This window comes from Lissotriton vulgaris, chromosome 5 (assembly GCF_964263255.1).
Source record: "Lissotriton vulgaris chromosome 5, aLisVul1.2, whole genome shotgun sequence".
NCBI classification, from domain to species: domain Eukaryota; kingdom Metazoa; phylum Chordata; class Amphibia; order Caudata; family Salamandridae; genus Lissotriton; species Lissotriton vulgaris.
Window position 1 is genome coordinate 249,560,370 of NC_141693.1, and position 21,773 is coordinate 249,582,142.

General features: G+C 45.7%; 1 protein-coding gene across 1 annotated transcript; it reads left to right on the plus strand.

The window, feature by feature from the left end:
- Positions 1 to 570: 570 nt before the first annotated feature.
- LOC147710614 (C-type natriuretic peptide 1-like) lies at positions 571 to 21,473 on the plus strand. The gene is made up of 3 exons (XM_086920037.1): positions 571 to 707; positions 5,167 to 5,482; positions 21,166 to 21,473. The coding sequence occupies exons 1-2, from the start codon at positions 621 to 623 to the stop codon at positions 5,470 to 5,472; spliced, it is 393 nt and encodes a 130-aa protein (XP_086776163.1). The 5' UTR covers positions 571 to 620; the 3' UTR covers positions 5,473 to 5,482; positions 21,166 to 21,473.
- The last annotated feature ends 300 nt before the right edge of the window (positions 21,474 to 21,773 follow it).

Consider the following 21,773-nt stretch of genomic DNA (forward strand, 5'->3'; position numbering starts at 1 on the left):
ATTTTCAGAATAGATTTCACCCACATCACGCGTGTCCCCGTCTCATTCATTCCAGGAACCCTCTGTCTGCGCCCTTCCACTGCGCACGACTTGATGCCGTGGCATAATAGCGCCCAGCGTGTCATTCACTGAACAGCACAGAAGCCGGTGCGAAGAGCCACCGAGCGGTCCAATAAGTTAGGAATAAATAGAACCTGTTTAATGCAGAGCACACTGCACAAAAACCCGTAAACAGAATTAAATCCATGATATTCTATTTAACAATCTGGCACTGCATAGATTACGGGGACCTGTACTCCTTATCTGAAGCAGTTCAATTGGAATTCCCTCACAGAACTCAAAAAAAGAAAGGAGAAAAACCCTGTATGAAAGAAAAACTCATTTTTCATTTCCTTTGGCGTGCCGAAAGCTTAAAGCAGAAGTCTTTTTTTACCCAGCCCACTCCTGCTGCTTCAGGGCGCTCTGAGGGGGCAGGCATCGGGGGTGTGGGTCTGCTATGAGGGAGCAGGGAGGGGTGATGGACTATAAAGGCATCTGCGTTCAGAGGGAGGCCAACATTACGGAGGAAGACGGGAGCGCACCACGAAGAAGAGACACCCGGCTGACGAGAAGACACGGACATGAGACAGTTCGTCTGCTGCGGGTTCCTGCTGTTGCTGCTCCTGGGCCAGGAGCAGACAAGAGCCAAGCCCCTCTCCAACCTGCAGGTAGGGTAGCAGCATCCTTAGCAGCAGGCAGGTGCCTGGTACCCATCTCCCCTCTCCTCCTCCATCCCATGATGATCGAAACCGGGGCTCTCAGAAAATGAATTAGGGATTCTACTGATGGCTGGGTGTTTATTTAATCATGTCGTCGGTACATTTCAGGACATTTGTCCACGCGCGATAAAAAAAAAAAAGTAGGCAGTTTAAAACTTTGCATTTTTTTATAACTGACGTTTTAAATGTAAGTGTACATATTTTAGCTTAAACCTACATGTTTAAGTATTTACTATACATGGCAAAGAAGTGAACCGAGGTGCAAGGGGATAAAAGCAATATGCCGAGGATCACACTACTATTCGGTTTAATAGTGATGCCGGAATTTGAACGCAGGTCTGTTGGATGCACCACTTAACAACATCTTTTCCTCTAGTCGAGAGGGGGGCAACGAGGGGAAGAGAGGATCAGTGGGGGCTACGTTTTCAGTTGTACTACCGAAACATTGACGAATTAGTCCTGCTGCCACTGAGTGTGCACGGCTGTCAAGCTCGTCACAAACCCATTAATTTCTACTGTGACACTTTCAGGAACTTCAGGCTATCACTCTAGAGAGATGACGGGGATAATAATTATCATGTCGGGGGAGGGAGGGCAGAGATGGAGTGTGTTGGAAGCGATGAGTAAAGCGGTACCTTCGCTCAATTAAAACACAAAGAAGATGTCTGATGAAGATAGATGAATAATAACATTGATTAAAACACACAAGATGATGGATGGAATGTTGCACAATGGCACAACATTCACCCCCAGTCACAGATCTGGGTTTAATCCATCGTTATCTTGCTCACCAAGACACCCCAGTTCAGACATGACCATATGCAAATCAGTCTTGACCCTGTGCCTCATGGGAACAGTCCAGACTGAACTGCCAAGCCATGTCTTCCCTGGACTGGAATCAAGCATCCTTGGACCGGTTTCTGGATATCAGCCTTCATCAGCCAGGATAGCTTGACTCCAGTGGTGATTTGCATATGGCCATGTCTGAACTGGGGTGGCTTGGTGAGCAAAATAAGGATGGATTAAACCCAGATCTGTGACTGGGGGCGAAGGTTTTGCCATTGTGCAACATTCCGTCCATCATCTTGTGTATTTTGCTGTTCACCCTATGTGGGAAGGGTATGCCCAGACATGGGTCCCGTGCTCACTACGCCACTGGAGTCAAGCTATCCTTGCCTATACCAACAAACACACCTTTATCTGCCCTTTCAGATGACACACCTTCACCTGCCTGACAAACACCTTAATACCCGACAGAACCAACATTCTCCACATTCTTGTACACCCAGGTACTGAGGGGCACTGGGTCACCCCTTTATACTCAATGAACACCTGAAGTCAGCCAAGCTATTATAGAATCAAACACACCATCACCAGCTTTCCCTTGACTAAAAACACCTGTACCCACCTATCTGATGCCAAAACACATGCACCTGCGTGTCTAGCACAAGAAAAACACACCCATGGGTTCTAAAACCAGCTACACCTTCGCCTCCCTTTTAGGATTGGATACACCATTACCTGACTTCGATGATCAAAAACCTTTATCTGACCCTACAGGTCCAATAGACACTCATGCATCTACCCTTCGTACACCAACAAACACATTGGAACAATGATTCCACACAACACACCTTCATCTATCTTTCAACACCAAAATACATTCCTGCTCTCCTGGGACATAGATACAAGTCCACCAGCTCTCCCATTTCAAAAAACACAGCCATTCATCTGTTCAGTGCCACAACAACCTTACACACTTTCACCTGCCTTCTAGGGTTGGCTACACGGGGGAATTAAACCCCTGCCTTCGAGGCTTAAACACTTTCATCCGACTCACACATATGCATCTACCCTTTCTGCAACAGCAAACACACCTTTATCTATGATTCCAGATAACGCACATTCCCCTGCACGCCAATCACCAAAAAACAGCCCTACACTTCTAGGGTCTGACACAGCTTACCCAGCTCTCTATTGCCCAACAACACTTTCATCCACCTGTCCAATACCAAAACACTCATTTGCATGTCTAGCACAAACATACACCTCCACATGTTCTTTTAAGTTCGGCCACACCTCCACTTGCCTTCCAGGACTGGACACGCCCTCACCAGCCTTGGAGGATCAGACTCCTTCACCTGAAACTCCATGTCCAACAGACACACGTGTACCTACCTTTCCTATACCAACAAGCACAAATCAGTCTATAATTCCAGACAATGCACCTTAATCTGCCCTCCAGATATAAATGCATTCCTGCTCTTCTAGCACATAGACACAAGTTTATCGCCTCTCCCTATACAAAAACACCTTCCTTCACATGTCATACCAACCACACCTATACTAACACGCACAAATGTACCTATGATTCCAGACAAAGCACTTTGTTGTTCATTTCAACACAAACATGCATTCCTGCTCTTCTAGCACATAGACACAAGTTCATCACATCGCCCTATACAAAAACACCTTCATCCACCTGTCCAATACCATGGCACACAGTTACTTGCATGTGTAACACAGCAAACACACCTCTAGATGTTCTCCTAAAACCAGACACACTTTACCCTGCCTTCATAGACTGGATGCATAGTCACCTGCCTTCAAGGATCAAACACCTTCATCGGACCCCCCAGGTTCAACAAGCACATGCATCTACCCTTCCTACACCAACAAAGACGCCTTTCTCTGCTATTCCAGATGACACACCATCAATTACCCTACCAACACCAAAAGACAGTCCTACTCTTCTACGATCAAACTCATTGTCGCTGGCTCTTCAAAGATAAAACAAGCTTCGCCCACCTGCCCAGAGCCAAAACACACTGCCACCTCATATTGAGGACAACACTCTACATGCTTGTCTATGACCAGGCTCACCTTCACCTGCTCTTGGAAAACCATCAAGCACTCTTGCATGACCAGAAATACCTTCACCTTCCAATCTATGGCAAAAAATATACATTGACCTGCCCTTGCAAAATTAGTTCTATCATCACAAAATCTTTCAAGATCAAAGGCACAACTTCCGCCACCTGCAAAGACCAAGAGACAGATCTTCCTTGGCCCTTTGAAGATGTATGGAAACTCAATGAACACCGTCACCTGCTCTCCCAAGCAGAAAGATAATACTTCATTCATCCTTCCGAGACCAGCAAACACACTTTCCCTTGCCAACTCTAACAGATACCCATTGTCATGCCCTTACAACATTACCTATATTTCCACAATTTGTGTTTGTATTTGAATGGATTTATTTATTATGTAACAAATACTAGAAAAGTCTAGCTTCACAGCACAAAAAAGGGGGAACTAGAAGGGAGAGGAAGGATGTGATCAAAAGGAATAGGGTGCAATAGAGCACAGCAGCTGGTTAGAGATTCACTCGCATACGTTCTTAATCATACAACATAAATAAGGCAGAGATAGATAAGGCGAGAAGATAAAACGGACTGATTACATATCTTTCGGCAACAGAGCTGCAATTCATAATGTGCTTATTTCGGTACGCTTACAGAACTTCAAAGGGAGATGATAAAAGAAAGAATATCATAGACTGGCTTGGGATAAATATGTATCAGGAGAGATATTGTTCATTATGTGCATTTTCATCCTGGCTTGGATAGTCTTGAGGGATGAGGTATCCTTACATGAAAGTTGCAGCATGTTCCACACTTCTGTACCTGCTGTGGTGAGTTGTTTACCTCCAATACTTTTCCTTCTCCATTTGTCTTTAGAGAGCTTGGTATTTTAGTCGGGGCATAGGCTTCTTTTCGGCTTGGTCAGTGTGAATAGTTGTGTTTGGTATTTGGCGTTGCCAAGGTGTGTTTCCTTTCACATCATGCACAGCAGTAACCTAGCATCTTCGATACACCGTCACCTACCCTTTTAATGCCTCAAGGCAACATCAACAAGCCAACCCTTTGTGGTCCTTCTCACATCACAAGGAGCCTGATGCAGACCCCTTCTTATTGCTATCTGAGCCATCTTCTCAGAAAATCTGCTCTTCATAACACAACTTTACCTGTAACTCCTTGAGTAACCTCCATTTAATAATATTTTAACCATCACACCTCATCTGTCCTCCTTATAACAGCACTTCAACCTTTGCAAATGTTGCTGTCACGTCACTTGCGTTCCCACCAGCAGCATACCTACACAAGCACTATATATCTGTTTACTAGTAGAAGTTGTGGATACATTTCTATATGCATGAATGTGCAGAAAAATCATACACTATTTTTATTGCATTTGCTGTGCCTTGCTCCATGGGCTGTTGGACAAAATGTATTTTCAGGGAAAATGATGAATAAGAATCTAAAGTACACCATATATATGGGTATATTGCGTGATGTAGCAAAGTTCATTGCTCTTCTACTAACCAGTGCCAACCCTTTCTTTTCAGAGCCTGTCTCGAATACTGGATGAGGATTTTGAGCACACCCTCGGTTCGGAAGAGGTGGATCGTGACAGGGAGGACACGATGCCCACCGGTGCCCTGGAACCCCAGGATTCTGAGCTGCAGTGGACGCGGGGTTCCAGGGACCAGCCTGAGGGTCCATCCATGAACGACCAAGCCCTGCAGAGGCTCTTCAGTGACCTTGTGGGCTCATCCAGGAGGTACAGAGGAAGAAGTAAAAAGGGTCTTTACCGGGGATGCTTCGGAGTCAAACTCGACAGAATCGGGTCGCTGAGTGGCTTAGGGTGCTAAGGACGCTTTGGTGAGTATGAAGTGCAAGGGTTTGTCATTTGTGAAAGAAAATTGTCACTCCTGGTTCTTCTATTCCAGAGAGAACTGTCTCAATTTAGAGTGCATGGGATCACTGTTTAAAAAAACCTGATATGTTCATCATATTAACATATCCGGCAGGTGTGCTAATAGCATTGCATTCCAGGAAGGGGCATAGCTGCAGGTGGGGTGCTTGGGGTGTTACACCCCCTAATAATTTTATTCTGCATGAAAATAGTTGGGATAAGTTCAGTCCGGTATGGTGAGGTGTCTGCCGGATTTCACCTATGATTTTTACATGCACACACACAAAGACTCTCTCTTTCCCTCTCCATCTCTCGCAGTCTTTATAAAATATTAGCCATTTTACAGAATATTTTGGGGCAGATATACAAGAAAGTGACGCATCTATAGAGATGCGTCACTTTCCTTGCCCCACCCTAAAAAATGATTGCACCACCATGGATGTGCCGTATAAATACGGCGCACCATGGCGGATAGATTGACAGATGCGTCAGAAATTCTGACGCATCTGTTGGGGCAAAAGTTATGCATTGCTGGAGTTGTGTTGCACGCATGAAGCAACTCCAGCAATGCATTTGTGTCCTATTCCCACCACACTGCATCACTCCTTACGCCTGCTTCAAGCAGGCGTACGGTTTTGACTCAGTGGCGTCTGAAAAGTGCTGCAGTGAAATCTTGTAGATTTAACTGCGTTACTTTTACGAGGCTTTCTTCCATAGGAACGCCCCCCCTGCATACATTATACCTGACGCAGGTAGAATGTGACGCAGGGCTTGTCAAGGTGACGCATCTCCCTAGATGTGTCACGTTGTAAATAGGGCACATTGTTTGCGCCGCCGTTGCGTCACAAAACGTGACACAATGGCGGTGCAAAGAGGCGCAAGGGGCTTGTAAATTTGCCCCCTCATTTTTAGTCCCGCTAACAATATGCACTGCCTTTCCACTCCTCATTAAACCCCCCCCCCCCCATGTCCTGCTTCTCAGATAATGTATGTTAACAAGAGATGCCAGTGTGATTATCACCCTAATATGACCCCTGCGGTAAAACACGCGCTAAAATAGGTGTAAATTCCGCATTCTCTTTACCACATTTCACCATATATATATATGAGCGCTGCCTGGGCAGTGATCTCTGATGCCACATGGTCCTTCATATTCAGGCGTTCTGAAATTTTGCGCGGTAAAACCGTCTGGGGAAATACCATTTGTGCACGGTCACGGGTCTCCCCCGGGTGGTTTTATCAGTTTCACGCATCTCAGTCGAGGATCGGAATAAAGCGGTGTTTCGGTTTTACGGCCATCACTGAAAGGGATTTCCCTTTTTGGACTGTTTTCCTCATAAACATCCCTCCAGGAATTAAAGAGGGCTTTGCTCGTGTACCTCCCCCACCCCCTCCCACGTCGGCCTACAATATGCATCCAAAACCAGGCGAGCAAAGCCCATTGCAAAGCAAAGCCCATTGGACTCAAAGACCGTCGTGTGTGGCAGCCGGGGATGAGACAGCTTCCCGGGCACACACACACAGCCGCACCTGATTACTTCACAGGTCTTTTAAAGATCTTTTGCTTGTTAATGAGGCTTTGATGGTTTTCACCTCTTCTTAGGGCCCCTGCAGCTCCACTCTGCCTTTTACTTGAAGAATCAGCCCCCCTCACCGAAATTATTTCTTAGACACCATCCCCCCCCCCCCCTCCCCCCTCCAGGTGCGCCTCTGGCCAAAACCCTCCACAGACATCATTTTGAACCAATTTGGGATGAAGCACTGAACTAGGGATGAGCAGCCTCTAATTATCATGGGGCACGGGTGGCCACCCTGTCTCAAATGTCTGGCTGACCCCTAAGTCCTCTGGAGCTCTCGAGCCTAAAGCGAGCCGAGCCAAGACTCGTGGCTTCTGCCTCGCCTGCACTTCACGCCTCTCCAATAGCCCCCCCCCCCCTCGATACAGCGGAGGAGGGGCTGGACCGAGCCGCCGGCCACTGGCGTTGCAAAAATCAAAAATTGAAAAGTCTGCGGCACTTGGCAGCCCCTCCGCTCCTGCACCAAGGGTGGTGGTGGGTGGAGGTGCCTGGAGGGGGGTGCAGAAAACTATAGGGGTTTGAGGAGGTCTGCCATCGGTCCCTATTTAGGCAGAGGACTCTGGGTGGAGGCAGGTCCTTTAAAACGGGGAGCGCAGGACAGGGTGGAGGGAGATAGACAGGGAGGGGAGAGAGAGAGGGAGGAAGTGATTGAGAGAGAGGGGGAAGGAGAGAGCGAGAGGGCGAGAAAGAGAGAGAGAAGGAGAGAGAGGAAGATATAGAGAAAGAAACAGAGAGAGGATAGAGAGGGGCAGGCTATAAGAGAGAATACGGGGCTCAGGTAATGAGTGACCACTACTACACATCCCTGTCAGTCATACACGGTATGTGCCCTCCATTACGCACCCTGTCAGTCATACACGGTATGTGCCCTCCATTACGCACCCTGTCAGTAACACACGGTGTGTGCCCTCCACTACACATCCCTGTCAGTCACACACGGTGTGTGCCCTCCATTACGCACCCTGTCAGTCATACATGGTATGTGCCCTCCATTACACACCCTGTCAGTAACACACGGTGTTTGCCCTCCACTACATATCCCTGTCAGTCACACACGGTGTGTGCCCTCCCTACACATCCCTGTCAGTCACACACGGTGTGTGCCCTCCATTACGCACCCTGTCAGTAACACACGGTGTGTGCCCTCCACTACACATCCCTGTCAGTCACACACGGTGTGTGCCCTCCCTACACATCCCTGTCAGTCACACACGGTGTGTGCCCTCCATTACGCACCCTGTCAGTAACACACGGTGTGTGCCCTCCACTACACATCCCTGTCAGTCACACACGGTGTGTGCCCTCCCTACACATCCCTGTCAGTCACACACGGTGTGTGCCCTCCCTACACATCCCTGTCAGTCACACACGGTGTGTGCCCTCCACTACACACCCTGCCAGTCACACACGGTGTGTGCCCTCCACTACACATCCCTGTCAGTCACACACGGTGTGTGCCCTCCACTACACATCCCTGTCAGTCACACACGGTGTGTGCCCTCCATAACATCCCTGTCAGTCACACACGGTGTGTGCCCTCCCTACACATCCCTGTCAGTCACACATGGTGTGTGCCCTCCACAACACATCCCTATCAGCCATACACTGTGTGTGCCCTCCACCTCACACCCTGTCAGTCATACAGAGCGTGTGCCCTCCAGTACACACCCTGCCAGTCACACATGGTGCATGCCCTCCCTACACATCCCGGTCAGTCACACACCGTGTGTGCCCTCCACTACACACCCTACCAGTCACACACGGTGTGTGCCCTCCATTATGCACCCTGTCAGTCACACACGGTGTGTGCCCTCCACTACACACCCTACCAGTCACACTCGGTGTGTGCCCTCCATTACGCACCCTACCAGTCACACACGGTGTGTGCCCTCCACTACACACCCTGCCAGTCACACAAGGTGTGTGCTCTCCACTACACACCCTGCCAGTCACACACGGTGTGTGCCCTCCACTGCACACCCTGCCAGTCACACACGTTGTGTGCTCTCCACTACACACCCTGTCAGTCACACACGGTGTGTGCCCTCCCTACACATGTCACGTGGGACTTATTCAAAGAGAGACCTCATCTCTGGGTTAGAGGACTCTACTATTTACTTAGCATCATAATTCGGATCCAAGTTACCTGAACAGAAACAGCAGATCAGAAAGCACGGCACTGAATAAAGTACACATTTGCATCATACATGCATTTCATTCAAACATATACAATATGATGTGGAAAAAAGTGAATATAGTGCAGAGGACGCAGTGCTCACACAGTGATCGTATTTGCAACATACCTTCAACCTTTCCAACTCCTCAATGTCAGCTCCGCTATTTTTATAATTGGGGGCTGTATTACTACTTAGCAAGGAAGCTCCCTCTACAATGTTTGCAATGTATTCATCTGTGTAAGATAAAGTATCTTTAGCCATGGAACCCACTGGAGGCAAGGACCTATAGATACCATACCTACTTACTCCAAGTGGGTAGCATGGCAAACGATACGTTATCTTATACAGATGAATACATTGCAAACATAACAATACCAGAGCTGACATTGAGGAGTTAGAAAGGTTGAAGATATGTTGTAAATAAGATCACAGTGTGAGAACTGCGTTGTCTACACTGTATTCACTTTTTTAAACAGATGTATGGATGCAAGAGTACATGTAGGATGCAAATTTGTACTTTGTCCAGTACTGTGCTTTCTGAACTCTTGTTTCTGTTAAAATTAAGTTGGGTCTGAATTATGATGCGAAGCAGGTGGTAGAGCCCTCTAACCCAGAGACGAGGACTCTCTTTTAATGAGTTCCACGTGACCGTTTGTTCATATACACATATATTAACCAGTGTTCCATGGGCATGTAGGGTTATCCATGTTGAATACATAAACCTTATAAACATTGGCTAAATGCTTGGAGCAGTTCGTAAGTGTGTGGAGTAAACCCTATGGAGTTGGAAATACAATAAGGAATTCTGCCCAGTAAATCCAGATATGCTCAGTTATTCCCCACTCCGTCAGGTTTAGTTTGTAACAGCTGGCTGTGTGTGTGGAGATACCAGGTGGTGAAGGAAATGTTGGCCACCTGGAAGCTCAGCGTATATATCCACCTAACCTGTAATCAGGGCCTTGAAGCACTGTTGCAGCGCTATGGACAGCCCCTGCCCTCTTCCTGAGAGAACCACAATCTATACTTAAAATGGAGGCACAGTTTTTGGTACCCAGTTTACACATTACAGAAAAGGAGGACTAACACTCGCCAGTGGTATTTGCCTCCGTTTCAAAGAGCATTTCCACATTTTACCTGATTTTCTCTCTCAGTCAGCACCAGTTAAAACTGGTGGTAAATGCAAAGTGTGAGTGAGCACAATGTACACACAGCCCTAAATATGCAGTACAGCTGAAATCGACGCACATTGCACATTTTACCATTATTGCAAATGCCAAAATGATCAAATACATGAGCTTTCATGAGCAGCAGCTGTTTCTGCTCATGAATGTCTTTAACACTTCCAGTTTAATGAACAGCTTCAACAGCCTGATCTCAGTGGGTACTTTGCTCATGAAGTCACCAGACTGCATTCAATCCACACCATGGGCCTCATTTATAAGAAATGACGCATCGCTGCGTGAAAGCAGCGATGCGTCACTTCTCAGTGCACACTCCTTGCGACATACCTGATGCGTTCATTTTTAATGTATGACGCATCATGTCGCAAGGAGTTACAGATACGTCAGTATTTCTGACGTATCTGTAAGCACAAAAGTGACGCATTGCTGGAGTGTGTCACAAAAGTGACGCAACTCCAGCAATGCGTCCTCTCACATTGGGGCAAGCCCCATGTGAAAGGGCCTGCGTCAGACTTATGCCTGCTGTGAGGCAGGCGCAAGATTTTGACGCAACGGCGTCCTAGAAGTGACGCAGTGAAATCTCACAGATTTCACTGCGTCACTCTACAAGGCTTTTTGCAGGGGAACGCCCCCCCTGCATGCATTATACCTGACGTGGGTATAATGTAGCGCAGGGGTTTACAAAGTGACGCATCTGCTTAGGTCCATCACTTTCTAAATAGTGCGCCATCACTTTCTAAATAGTGCGCAACTGGAGGCATGTTTTACTCCGCCGATGCGTCACAAAAAGTGGCGCATCGGAAGCGTAAAACGGACGCAAGGCCTCTTAAATGAGGCCCCATGAGTGCATCCAGTTAACGCAATATTATTACCAGCCTACAGCCAGCTCATCCCTTGATGCCAGCATACTTTGACCAATTAGCAAAGTGACATCACAGGGATGTTCCAATATGCACCATAATATCCTTTGACCATCACCGGTCCACTCTAAGGTCTCATCAACAGCCCTCGTTGTGATATCACCCTACTGAAATGAGTCCACTCAGTCACATTCTGGTAACGGTATAGTGTGCACGGGAGTCAGTCTGATGATGCTATGTGGTTGAATGGTGGTGATCTTGTATCATTAAACGTCTATCGACGGATCATAGCTTTATATGTCGCCACAGACTGTGGATGTCATCCTTTAGACTACGCAATGACAACACCACACTGCGACTAGTCTGCACTACATGCCACTACCAGGCTGTAACTAGTCATCACTATGACATCACTAGATGTCCACACAGCATGACATGGCATCAACTGACTGCACCTAGTTATTGCTATGACACCAAGGCTGTGACCAGTACACACACAGCCATCGTTAAACTGTGACTAGCCGCCACTGCTATAACCAGACTGTTCAAAACTTGCACTGTGACGTCACCAGACGGTGAACTGGCCATAAACGGACATTTCACGTCTGTAATAATTTCTCACTATGACGTCACATCACCAGACAGGAACAAGTGAACTCTATAACACCACTCAAATGTTTCAAGCCCACTCTATGAGATTGCCAGTCTGTGAACAATGCAGACTGCAGCCACCACCAGGGAGCTAGCTCAATGAAAGGACAGCTGAGCCACCAAGACTGGTTACCTCTGGTGGAATGTAAAACTGAGCTAATAGTAGTGATCCAGCACTCCAGACTTTCCCGCACTTTCACCAACAAATCAGGAGCCCTACGCATAGAGTGGCGATGCCGCGCGGCAGTACCACCCCTGACTAAAACACCATCCTGAGCACTTAAGCCTTTCTGGGAATCTGTGCTCTGCATCTCTCACTCTGAAAGGAAGTCCCTGACAAAATTTGAAGCACACACCTTCCTTTTGGATGGCCATTGAGCAGGAGACAATACCAGCATCAGCCTCTTGTACTGTTTGTGTTCACTAATGGCCTCAGATACCAAGTGACCCCCTAGTGGCAGCTGTGTGGTACAGTGCTGGTGGCTTTTGCATCAGTATTCAGGTTTGCAAATATTTACTATGCTGGGGTACCCTGCTCTCCGTCAACCGTGAAACTGCAGAAGACCATAGGATCTCGTTCCAGCAAAAAACACACCTGGTGAGTGATCATACAGAACAAAACAAACCACACCCTCCTATGCGCTCACAAGAGCTCAGGGTACCCGAGGGCGAATAGAGCATCCTAACCACAATCATCACAAACCGAATTTGGATCCATTATGCTTTTCCGAGCCCCCTACCCTAATTGACAAGGTCCCAACATCTACAAGCATCTTAAAAGAACAGAAACGAATAATGCTTCCTACGATGAACCAAAATATGGGATTCATTTGCTCCCCTTTGGCCGATCAACACAATCTGTACAATGCTAGAAGACCCATCGGGAAGCAGGAAAACCTCACCACAATTAAGAAAGAAAAAACATCACGTCATGACTTAATTTGAACTCCCTTAAGCGTCATTTTCTACTGAAAGGATCGGGAAGCATGATTTGCCAGGGGTCTGTAAAAAATGCACGAACGTATGAGCTTAATGGCCTCTCACAGATCCTTGGTTTAGGGAGTTTTAGTCCCCGGGACAGAATCTGGAGGCTTCCGGGGCGATGAAGATCCATACAACCATGTAGCCCTATAGGATAAAACTAGGCCACTTCTTTCAATGTACGTGTGTGAATATCGCTCATAGTTGGACTACATTGGCCCATTCATTAATGGGATGCAGTCTACCCTGCTTTAGTGTTTGGGGTAAATCACTTGAAGATCAGGGCTAGATCCTCTGGGCTTCTTTCTAGTGCATACTTTTAACTGTACTCTTAATCTAATGAGTATTAAAGGGCATTTTGAATTTTTGAAACTCTGAATGAACAATCATCTTTATTCATTTCAGTGACATTTGTCTTCTATTGAATCCTGAATAAATCATCATGCCATCTTCCATGGGTCAGCCCTTGAATTTGTGAGTATAGCTACAGCTGGTGGGCAAAGGTGGGCAGGGGAGTCCTCTCTTAGCATACCAATCTCAGGGTCCTATTCAGCAGGGCAGGCTTTAGGGCAGTGCTACTGGTGCAGCCAAACTGGGCGCTGTCAGAGTTTGGAAGTCTTGATGCTCCTTCAAACGGTGGTGGTTATCCCCTCCACTGTATTACACGTGCAGTAGGCTATAATATACTTATAATATGTACTTATAATACAGTGGTCGGGGCATCCACCTCATTTGCGGAGGATCGCGTCATCCAGCAAACTCTACATGACCCCCTTAGTATGTACAATCCTGGGGCAGGACTCAGAATAAGCAGTGTCCCCTTTATAACTCACCATCTTTGCTAATGTGTGTCCGTTTCTTCCCTCAGAAACATAGTTCATTGTGTTGGTGGGTTAAGTGTCACTACATCTTAGTTGAAAAATATTGTATCCACCGTATCAATTGCCACAATGTTGTTAAAGTAATCATATGTACCTATGTGTTTACTATTCTTAACCTAAGTATATATTGATAAGTATAGATTTACTATTCTAAGCTCCACTTCTATTTACCTTGCCAATATATTGGTCCTTGGTATAGCAGCTACATTTTTGGAGGTCGAAAGAATATTGGTGGCTTTGATTCAGCGCTTAATTTGTAAGACAATAAGTGACAGGGCCCTTATCAAGAGGCCACCCAGGCTGCACCACCGATTGCCATGCCGTCACTGCCAATGACAGTACTTACACAACTACCAGCCATCACACTTCTACAAGTGTGACAATTCGGACGATTCAAGGTCCCCCAAAGATAAAAGAATGGCTTGGGTGACAGGTATTAGTTATTTTAATTACTATTTGATTATCCAACAACTGTTGTTGTGGTCATATCTATATTTCACAAACAGTGCCACCAAGTGGTGTCTGTCATAAGTTCCTATGTTCTCAATTGAGTGCCGGTGCTGAGCACCAGCCACCACTGGCTCAAATTAAGCACTGCTTTGCATTCTTTCATGCTTAGATCACTGTAGCTTTCGGCACCTATGTCTGCTATAGACGTCTCTTTCTAAACTGCAAAGGATTCAAGACTTTGCAGTGCAGAAGGTTGCACGATTTAGCAAATATGATCACATCTCAAAAGCTGGCAGAGCTTTGCACTGCTGCACAAAGTCTTTTGTAAACTACAGTGCTCTGGATTGCAGGTGGGGTTCACTTCCAACAAACGCTTTTGTCGCTTTCACCCAGCTCTTTACTCTTGCTTCAGGTCCCACACATTCTATGTGCTAAAGCATGGGGTCAACCTATTGGCAAGGTCAATGGAATTATGCAGCAAGAGAGGACCAAATTAATTGGCAAAGCTCACTACATAATGTGGCAAGTAAATGAAAACAAGGCAGCATAATACGGCACATTTTGTGATAATATGGGTTCATTATTTTATCATTTTTACACATGTTAACACTGTCAAGGCACCTTATTTGTACTACACCCAAATATAGCAATATGCAACGGAATAGTCAACCGTGGCAAAGTGCCGTCCACTGCACACTACCATGTGTCACTATTTTGATCAGATTAATTTAAAAACAATTATTTGCAAATTATGCATCAGATCATGGATTATGTGACAAACGCAGCAAATCCATAACTATGAAAAAAACACAACGGCCACAGTTTCATATAATTTCAGTGACCCTGCCTATTGAATTCCATTTCCTGGTACCAAAGTTATGGAGCGTCCTCACAATTCAAAGGCGTTCTTTTCCTGGCCACTTGCAGTTCAAAAAGGCACACTTGTTTTTTTCTGCTGAAGGCAGGTGGCTCTTTCAGCTTTTTCAGTACTTTCAAATGTGAGGAGTGATGGTTTCAGATCTGTCTCTCGGGACGAGCACAGAGCGTTAGAAATAATCAGTGATTAATTTGTTGAAAAATAAGTTTCGGATGAGGAATGCCAAAGCTGCATAGTCTTGATTTTACCACATGCCTTTTTCATCCACCTCCAGACTCTCCCTGCCTCTTCATCTCACTCTTGCAAGTTCTTTTTCTTCCCTGCTTTCTATCTCTGTCCCTGTTTTTCATCTTTCTATTCCTCGTTCTTTTCCTCTTTTGAGTTTTCTCTCTCTTGCTGTTGATCAAAGTCTGTTGTGGAAAAAAAAGAGGTGGTCTTTAAAAATGAGTGCGGTGGACCCCACCTGCAGCCACCGGCTCCAAATAAGCACTGGAAATAGTAAATCAAATAAAAATTAAATAGCTGCTGCCAAATCCTTACAACCAATAATACCTTGAGCAAAAAGCGAACAGTATCCATACCTCTTTCCATTTTTTGTCAAATCCTTTGAAGTGCAATTCATCTTCATCAACACACATATGTTTTAATGAAAAGGCTGGCCCCTTTTATTCTGCTGAGACGTTCTGTATTGTTAATTCTCCTCCATAAAGAGCAAGCAACATGTATGTTTCAAGTTCATACCATTCGTGCATGGACCTCTAATGGTAAACAGCTCCATGTCACAGGGTGCTGTTACAATATGTGCCATGAAATGAAAAATGGATCAGTGCAAAGAGCTTTTCAGGAGCAGCAGATGTGTGCAGCTATTTACAATGCTATCTTTGTGACAAGCCCCATCCCTGAGAAAGAACCCATAGTAATATTGACTCGCCGCACAGTGCACACCAGAGACCAAGTATAAACCACAATAACGTTTTTATACATGCCAGTTCATTTAGCATTTTTTCATTTTCTAAGTGTCCTAAATAACTGGTGTTTCTGTTACTCAACGTAATAGCCTTTATCGATCTCCGGTAGATCAAGGGCCAAGCTTGACTTTCCGAATCGGACATGGATACCTCCGGGTCGCATCAGATGTCAGCAGAAGGAGCCAAGAGTGCAACAAAGTTTGCATCTGAGACTAAATAGGGCTTCGTTTCAAAGTTCAAATATTCAGCTTTGGACAAAAACTTTAAAATGTTGCCATTTCTAAACGTTTGGTCTACAGTGGCTTTTGCTTTCTCCTGGCTCATTCAGAAAAGCCAAGGAAAGCGGCTAATTTTTCTGCCTCGCCTGCTGTCAGATAAGCACAAAGGCCCAGATATAGCAAGGTTTTGTGCTGGCGAAAAGCAACACTAAGGGGGTCATTAGGATAACGGGCGGACTTTGTCCGCACGCCATTCTATCGGATAACGGGACCGCCCGCCATAAGGGCGGGGGTCCCGTGGGGGGAATTAGGATACGCCCGCCACAGTGGCGGGCGCATCCAACATTTTTAACATTGTGGCGGGTGATGCTCTTAGCACCGCCCACCACAATGCTAAAAATGCATGTTGTGCATGTTCATGCACAACGTGGCAGGCACCGCGCGGTGCCTGCCATGTTGTGCATGCACATGTAGGGGGTACCATAGGTACCCCTCATGTGCTACCCCCACCATCCTGGTGGCCCGCAACGGACCCCCAAACTAGACGACCGCATGCCTTTCCGTGGCGGCAATGCCGCCACGGAAAGGCATCATCTAAAGCCCATCCTAGTATGGCTGGCGGTGTCTGATAGACACCGCCACCATATAAACCCTTTTCCGCCCCGGTCGCAAGGCAACTGGGGCAGAAAAGCGGTGAACAGTGTTTTTGTCCGCTGCGATCCCCCCGCCATAGTAATATGGCAGGGGGGAAATGGGTGGCGGGCGGGCAAGGATGTCGGGCGGAATGGGCCCCTAAGTCTTGCAAGAGCATTTACTATCCCGGGAAAAAGGTGTTTTGTGCTTTAAAAATTCCATGTTCTCAGAGTAAAAACACCTGTGCATGTCTTTGCTTCGTTTTGCATCAAACAGGCATTACTGGGGGGATTGTGGGCTGGATTAGCCCAAATGCCAGTTGGATTTTATACAAAGCCCAATCTATTAAAATAGAACTAGAGGGTTTTGCATTAAAAACCAACCTTTCCTCAAAGAAGGTGTTAGCAATGGGAAATGTATTGTTTTCTCAGAAAAATCCACTCATTGCATGTGCGTTGCAGATAAGCGCGATGGGGCTGGCACTGCGGGGAAGCATGACGATAGACGACGGAACAGGAGTCATTTATTTATTCATCTCTTCCTCCAGGGTCTCTTCTGGGCTATGGTTTACATGAATAGCGAAGGAGTCCTAATACCTTTATACACTTAGTAGACTGCAGGTTGTCCTTCGCCTTTAGTTGGCTCTGAGGGAGTTGATGTCACAGCGCATGAGTCTTGGGTACCTAAGATCATTTTGTCGTGTGGTTGGTCCTGAACTTGGTGACATTTACATTGGGTGTCATGGGTCCTGTATGCACGCAGTTTACTAAAGATCATTCTTGGCTTGTGGTTGGCTGCGGGCTACTGGATGTTTCCAGCGCGTTAGTCAAGGGGCCTGTATGCACTCAGTGTTCTAAAGTTAATTCTTGTCTTCTGGTTGTCTTCTGGTTGGTTCTGAGCTTGTTGACGTCTATAGGGCATGAGTCATGGGGCCTGTATGCACTCAATGTACTAAAGATCATTCTGGGCTTGTGATTAGCTCCGAGCTACTTGATGTCTACAGGCCATGAGTCGTGGACCCTGCATGTACTGATTAGACTGCCCTAGCTCTTGCTTGCTCCGTGAGTAACTAAAGTGCAAAGCGAATACGTTCTGACACTTGTAAGTGTTCAGTAGACTGAAATTCGTTCTTGGCCGGTGGCTGGCCCTGATTGAGTTTGCGTGTATTATGCATGAGTTCTGATTCCTTCATGTGATCAGGAAGCTGTGCATCGTTTTTGCATCTATCTCTGGTTTGGAGTATTTTGACGTGCATGAATCCTGTACAGCTTAGTAAACTGTGGGTCATTCTTGGCCTCTGGTTTGCTTTGATTGAGTTGACATGCATAGTGCATGAGTCTTCATACTGGTTGTGCTCAGTAGACTGCAATTCGTCCTTGTCTTATATTGGTTGTCCATACGTTGACCCATGTTGTGCAAAGGATCTGGGAGTGTTTACCCTCACTAGACTGCAGGTCATTCTTGGCCTGAGGTTGACTTTGATTGAGATGACATGCCTAGTGTATGAGTCCTGGCCCTTGTAAGTGTTCAGCAGATGGCTATTCGTTCTTGTGCTTGTTTTGACTCTGAGTAAATTGACACATATTGTGCATAGGTACTGGGCCTCCTTGCACTCACTAAACTGCAGGTCATTCTTGGTCTGTGGTTGGTTCTGATTGAGTTGAGATGCATAGCGCATCAGTCCTGACCCTAAAATGTGCTCAGTATATTGCCATTTATTCTTGGCTTGTGTTGGCTAGGAGTGTTTTGACACATATTGTGCATGTGTTCTGGGACCTGTTTGCATTTACAAGACTGCAGGTCGTTCTTGGCCGCTGGTTGGCTCTGTTTGATTTTGGCGTGCCACAATGCATGAGTCCTAGGACTTGCCTGATCTTAGTTCTCCATCACAAGTCGCCCTTACATTCTGGTGAGCCAGGTAACATGAGTTATTTGTTTATCTCTTCCATAGGGACTTTTTTAGTCATGATTTTGGCAGCCAGCGTCTCAGTTCGAAGATTGATACAGGGCTTGCACGATTGGATTGAGGTCTCAGTAAACTGCATCATGCAGTGAGGTATTTGGTGCATGTTGGGATGGCCCATGCTGCTAGTGGTAGGCACTGACATAGAGACAGCCATTCTCCTCTAGAATGGGTGAACTACAGCTGCATACATCTCAGTTCTGCCCTTGTGAGACTGACCTCACGGACAACGACAACCAAGTGGCCAAAAATGTAATGTAGCTTTCACTGTGAAGTATGGTTAATGCAGGTGACCATTAGATGAATATGTTTTACCTAGACCGACTTTTACAGTCCTGAGATTTCATGGTACACAGCAGTGCATTCTGGGAGTTGACATCTTTGTTTGCTTCAATGCACTGTTTGCACTAACACATCTAATAACTATGGTTTGCAAAAAGAAAGACCAGCCCAGCCGCCCTAATTGTCAACCATGTCAAGGTTTCTGGCACAAATTCTGTGCGTTTGCATCCAGCAAATGGGTATCTGTTCCCCCATCAGATAGCTCCAGGTCACCCAGGGCACTCATGTTTACTTTCCAAGGCTTTTCCTTTGAAGATGACTTATTGTTATTAATTGCTTTACTCTAAGTAGATTCAATGAGGAAAATGAATCCTGGGACACTCCGAATTCACATATTTGTTAACTGAAAGCCCCAGATTAGAATCAGAGTGTCTCAACAACCTGGAATGATCTATCGACCCTCCCCATCACCCTGCAAATTAAAGGAGCCATGAATTCAGGGACATTTTAACGCAGATCTGCAATCTCCTCAGTAACGTTATTTACCCTGTAACTTGTGCAGCCAATCAATCAGTATATCACAAACCAGCAGCGCGTACAAAGAGAATAACTCTAAAAAGAAATCAGAACATCCACAGAATTGGCATTAAATAGCCTTCTTATTGAAAAAGGAGCTTACGTACATACCTCTGCTAAACACAGAAGGCATTGAGACACAGGCAAAATGACCACCTGCTTAGAGACTCGCTTAAACCCAGTTAGGTAATTATTTAAATTTTGTTTAAGTGCTGCATACCACCATGTGTATTGTATACAACTAGAGGTTAATGTATTCCTGTCATACACACAGTAGGAAAAGGGTGGTGCCATTGTTACGTGCATATGAAATTGTGAATTAGAAAATGAGTGTAAGTACTGCATTCACTAGTGTAGATCTAGGCAACAGGTTGTCCTGCGCCCACCACATTGGGGCGCATCCCTACTCCATAGGGTAGTTAGCGCTACTAGGTGACCAAGCTGTACCACTTCCATTTGTGGCAAAAAATTTACTTACCCAAAACTTAACAGCTACCTACAACCGAATATGGGGGCATATTACCAAGCAATAGCAATAATTATCGCTATTGCTTGGTTAGAGACAAAAATTTACCGCTGAGCTGCGGCGATTTTTATCGCAGATAAACCTTGGTATTACCAACGTTTATCGCAAATGCGATAAAAATCGGCCGCAATGCATGAATATCGCTGAAAAGTCAGCGATATTCATGCATTACCGAGCTAATGCTCTTAGCCATGTTATCCACCTCCCATTGGATAACATGGCTAAGAACTGCTCAGGGCAGGTGTTAGCTTTTGGAGATATTCGCGCTAAGCGCAAATATCTCCAAAAGTTGGTAATAGGAGATAGCGATGTTAGCAACTGTTTCCAGTCGCTAACATCTTGGCACGCCCACTTTGCATGTCATTAGTGATAAATATCACTGACATGCAAAGTGGGGCCCAAGATGGTCGCTATCTCCTACCAGCTGTTGCTAACTGGTGTTAGCGACAGCTAGGTAATAGGGAGATAATTTTATCTCTGCTTTCTTGGCTTTTAAAGCCAAAAAAGCGGAAATAAACCCCCTTGATAATATGCCCCATAGTCCCTTGAGGACAGAGGCTGGGGTCTCATCGGTGCAGCTGGGCTATATCCCCAGAAAATCCTAGTTTCAGTGCACGAACATTTCATATGTGTAAGATGTGGCAATGCGATGATGTGACATCAGTACGCCAATATTATGAATCGCTGTACTAATGTCACTTGGCCATTTCCACTAGGAATTACGCAGCGGTCTGCTGCATTTCAGCACAAATCCTGCACCCAGAGGGTACACCCTGCTTACTTGTAGCTCCTGCTAAGCATCTGTGGTACCTATTTGTTCTCATCCATCCTCTTCTCTCTATTGACAGGACGAGGAGAAGCAGCCAATAACTGTGGCCGACATCACGGATGGAGCCCGTCTCTGTGGTCCCCTGACTCCGTTCCCCACCATCACGGCTTCACTTGCTTCATCTGTACATCTGGACTTTTGGACATCTCTTTGTAAATGTATTTGACCTGAATTGAAGAAAGTATATTTTATTTCAATAAGTATTTATATTTATATATTAATTTATGTCATGTGTTTGCCGCATTTACATCTTCGTTAAAAATCATGTGCAATAACTAGAAATGTCAATGTGTTTTTCACGTGTCCAAATAAACCTTTGTTTTCATAGACCGTGTCGCATGTCTTTCTTGTGTACTGTTGTCACTCATAATTTCACCAGGTTAAGATACGTATGCGAAGATTGCTGGTCCCATTAAAGGTGTGCGACTCGTTCATAATGGACCTGATTCATAAAAATGTTGACATCTATGCAGGCAGATTTTTGCTCCCTCATGAACGTAGATGTACGTATGTCAGATATATGTAAAAATATTTTCAGGTAAGTGTGGCAACCTACCCTAGTTGCAAATTTTCTGACATAATCCTTGGAAAGATGTTTTTTTTATTCCATTTTTCCATTTCAAAATA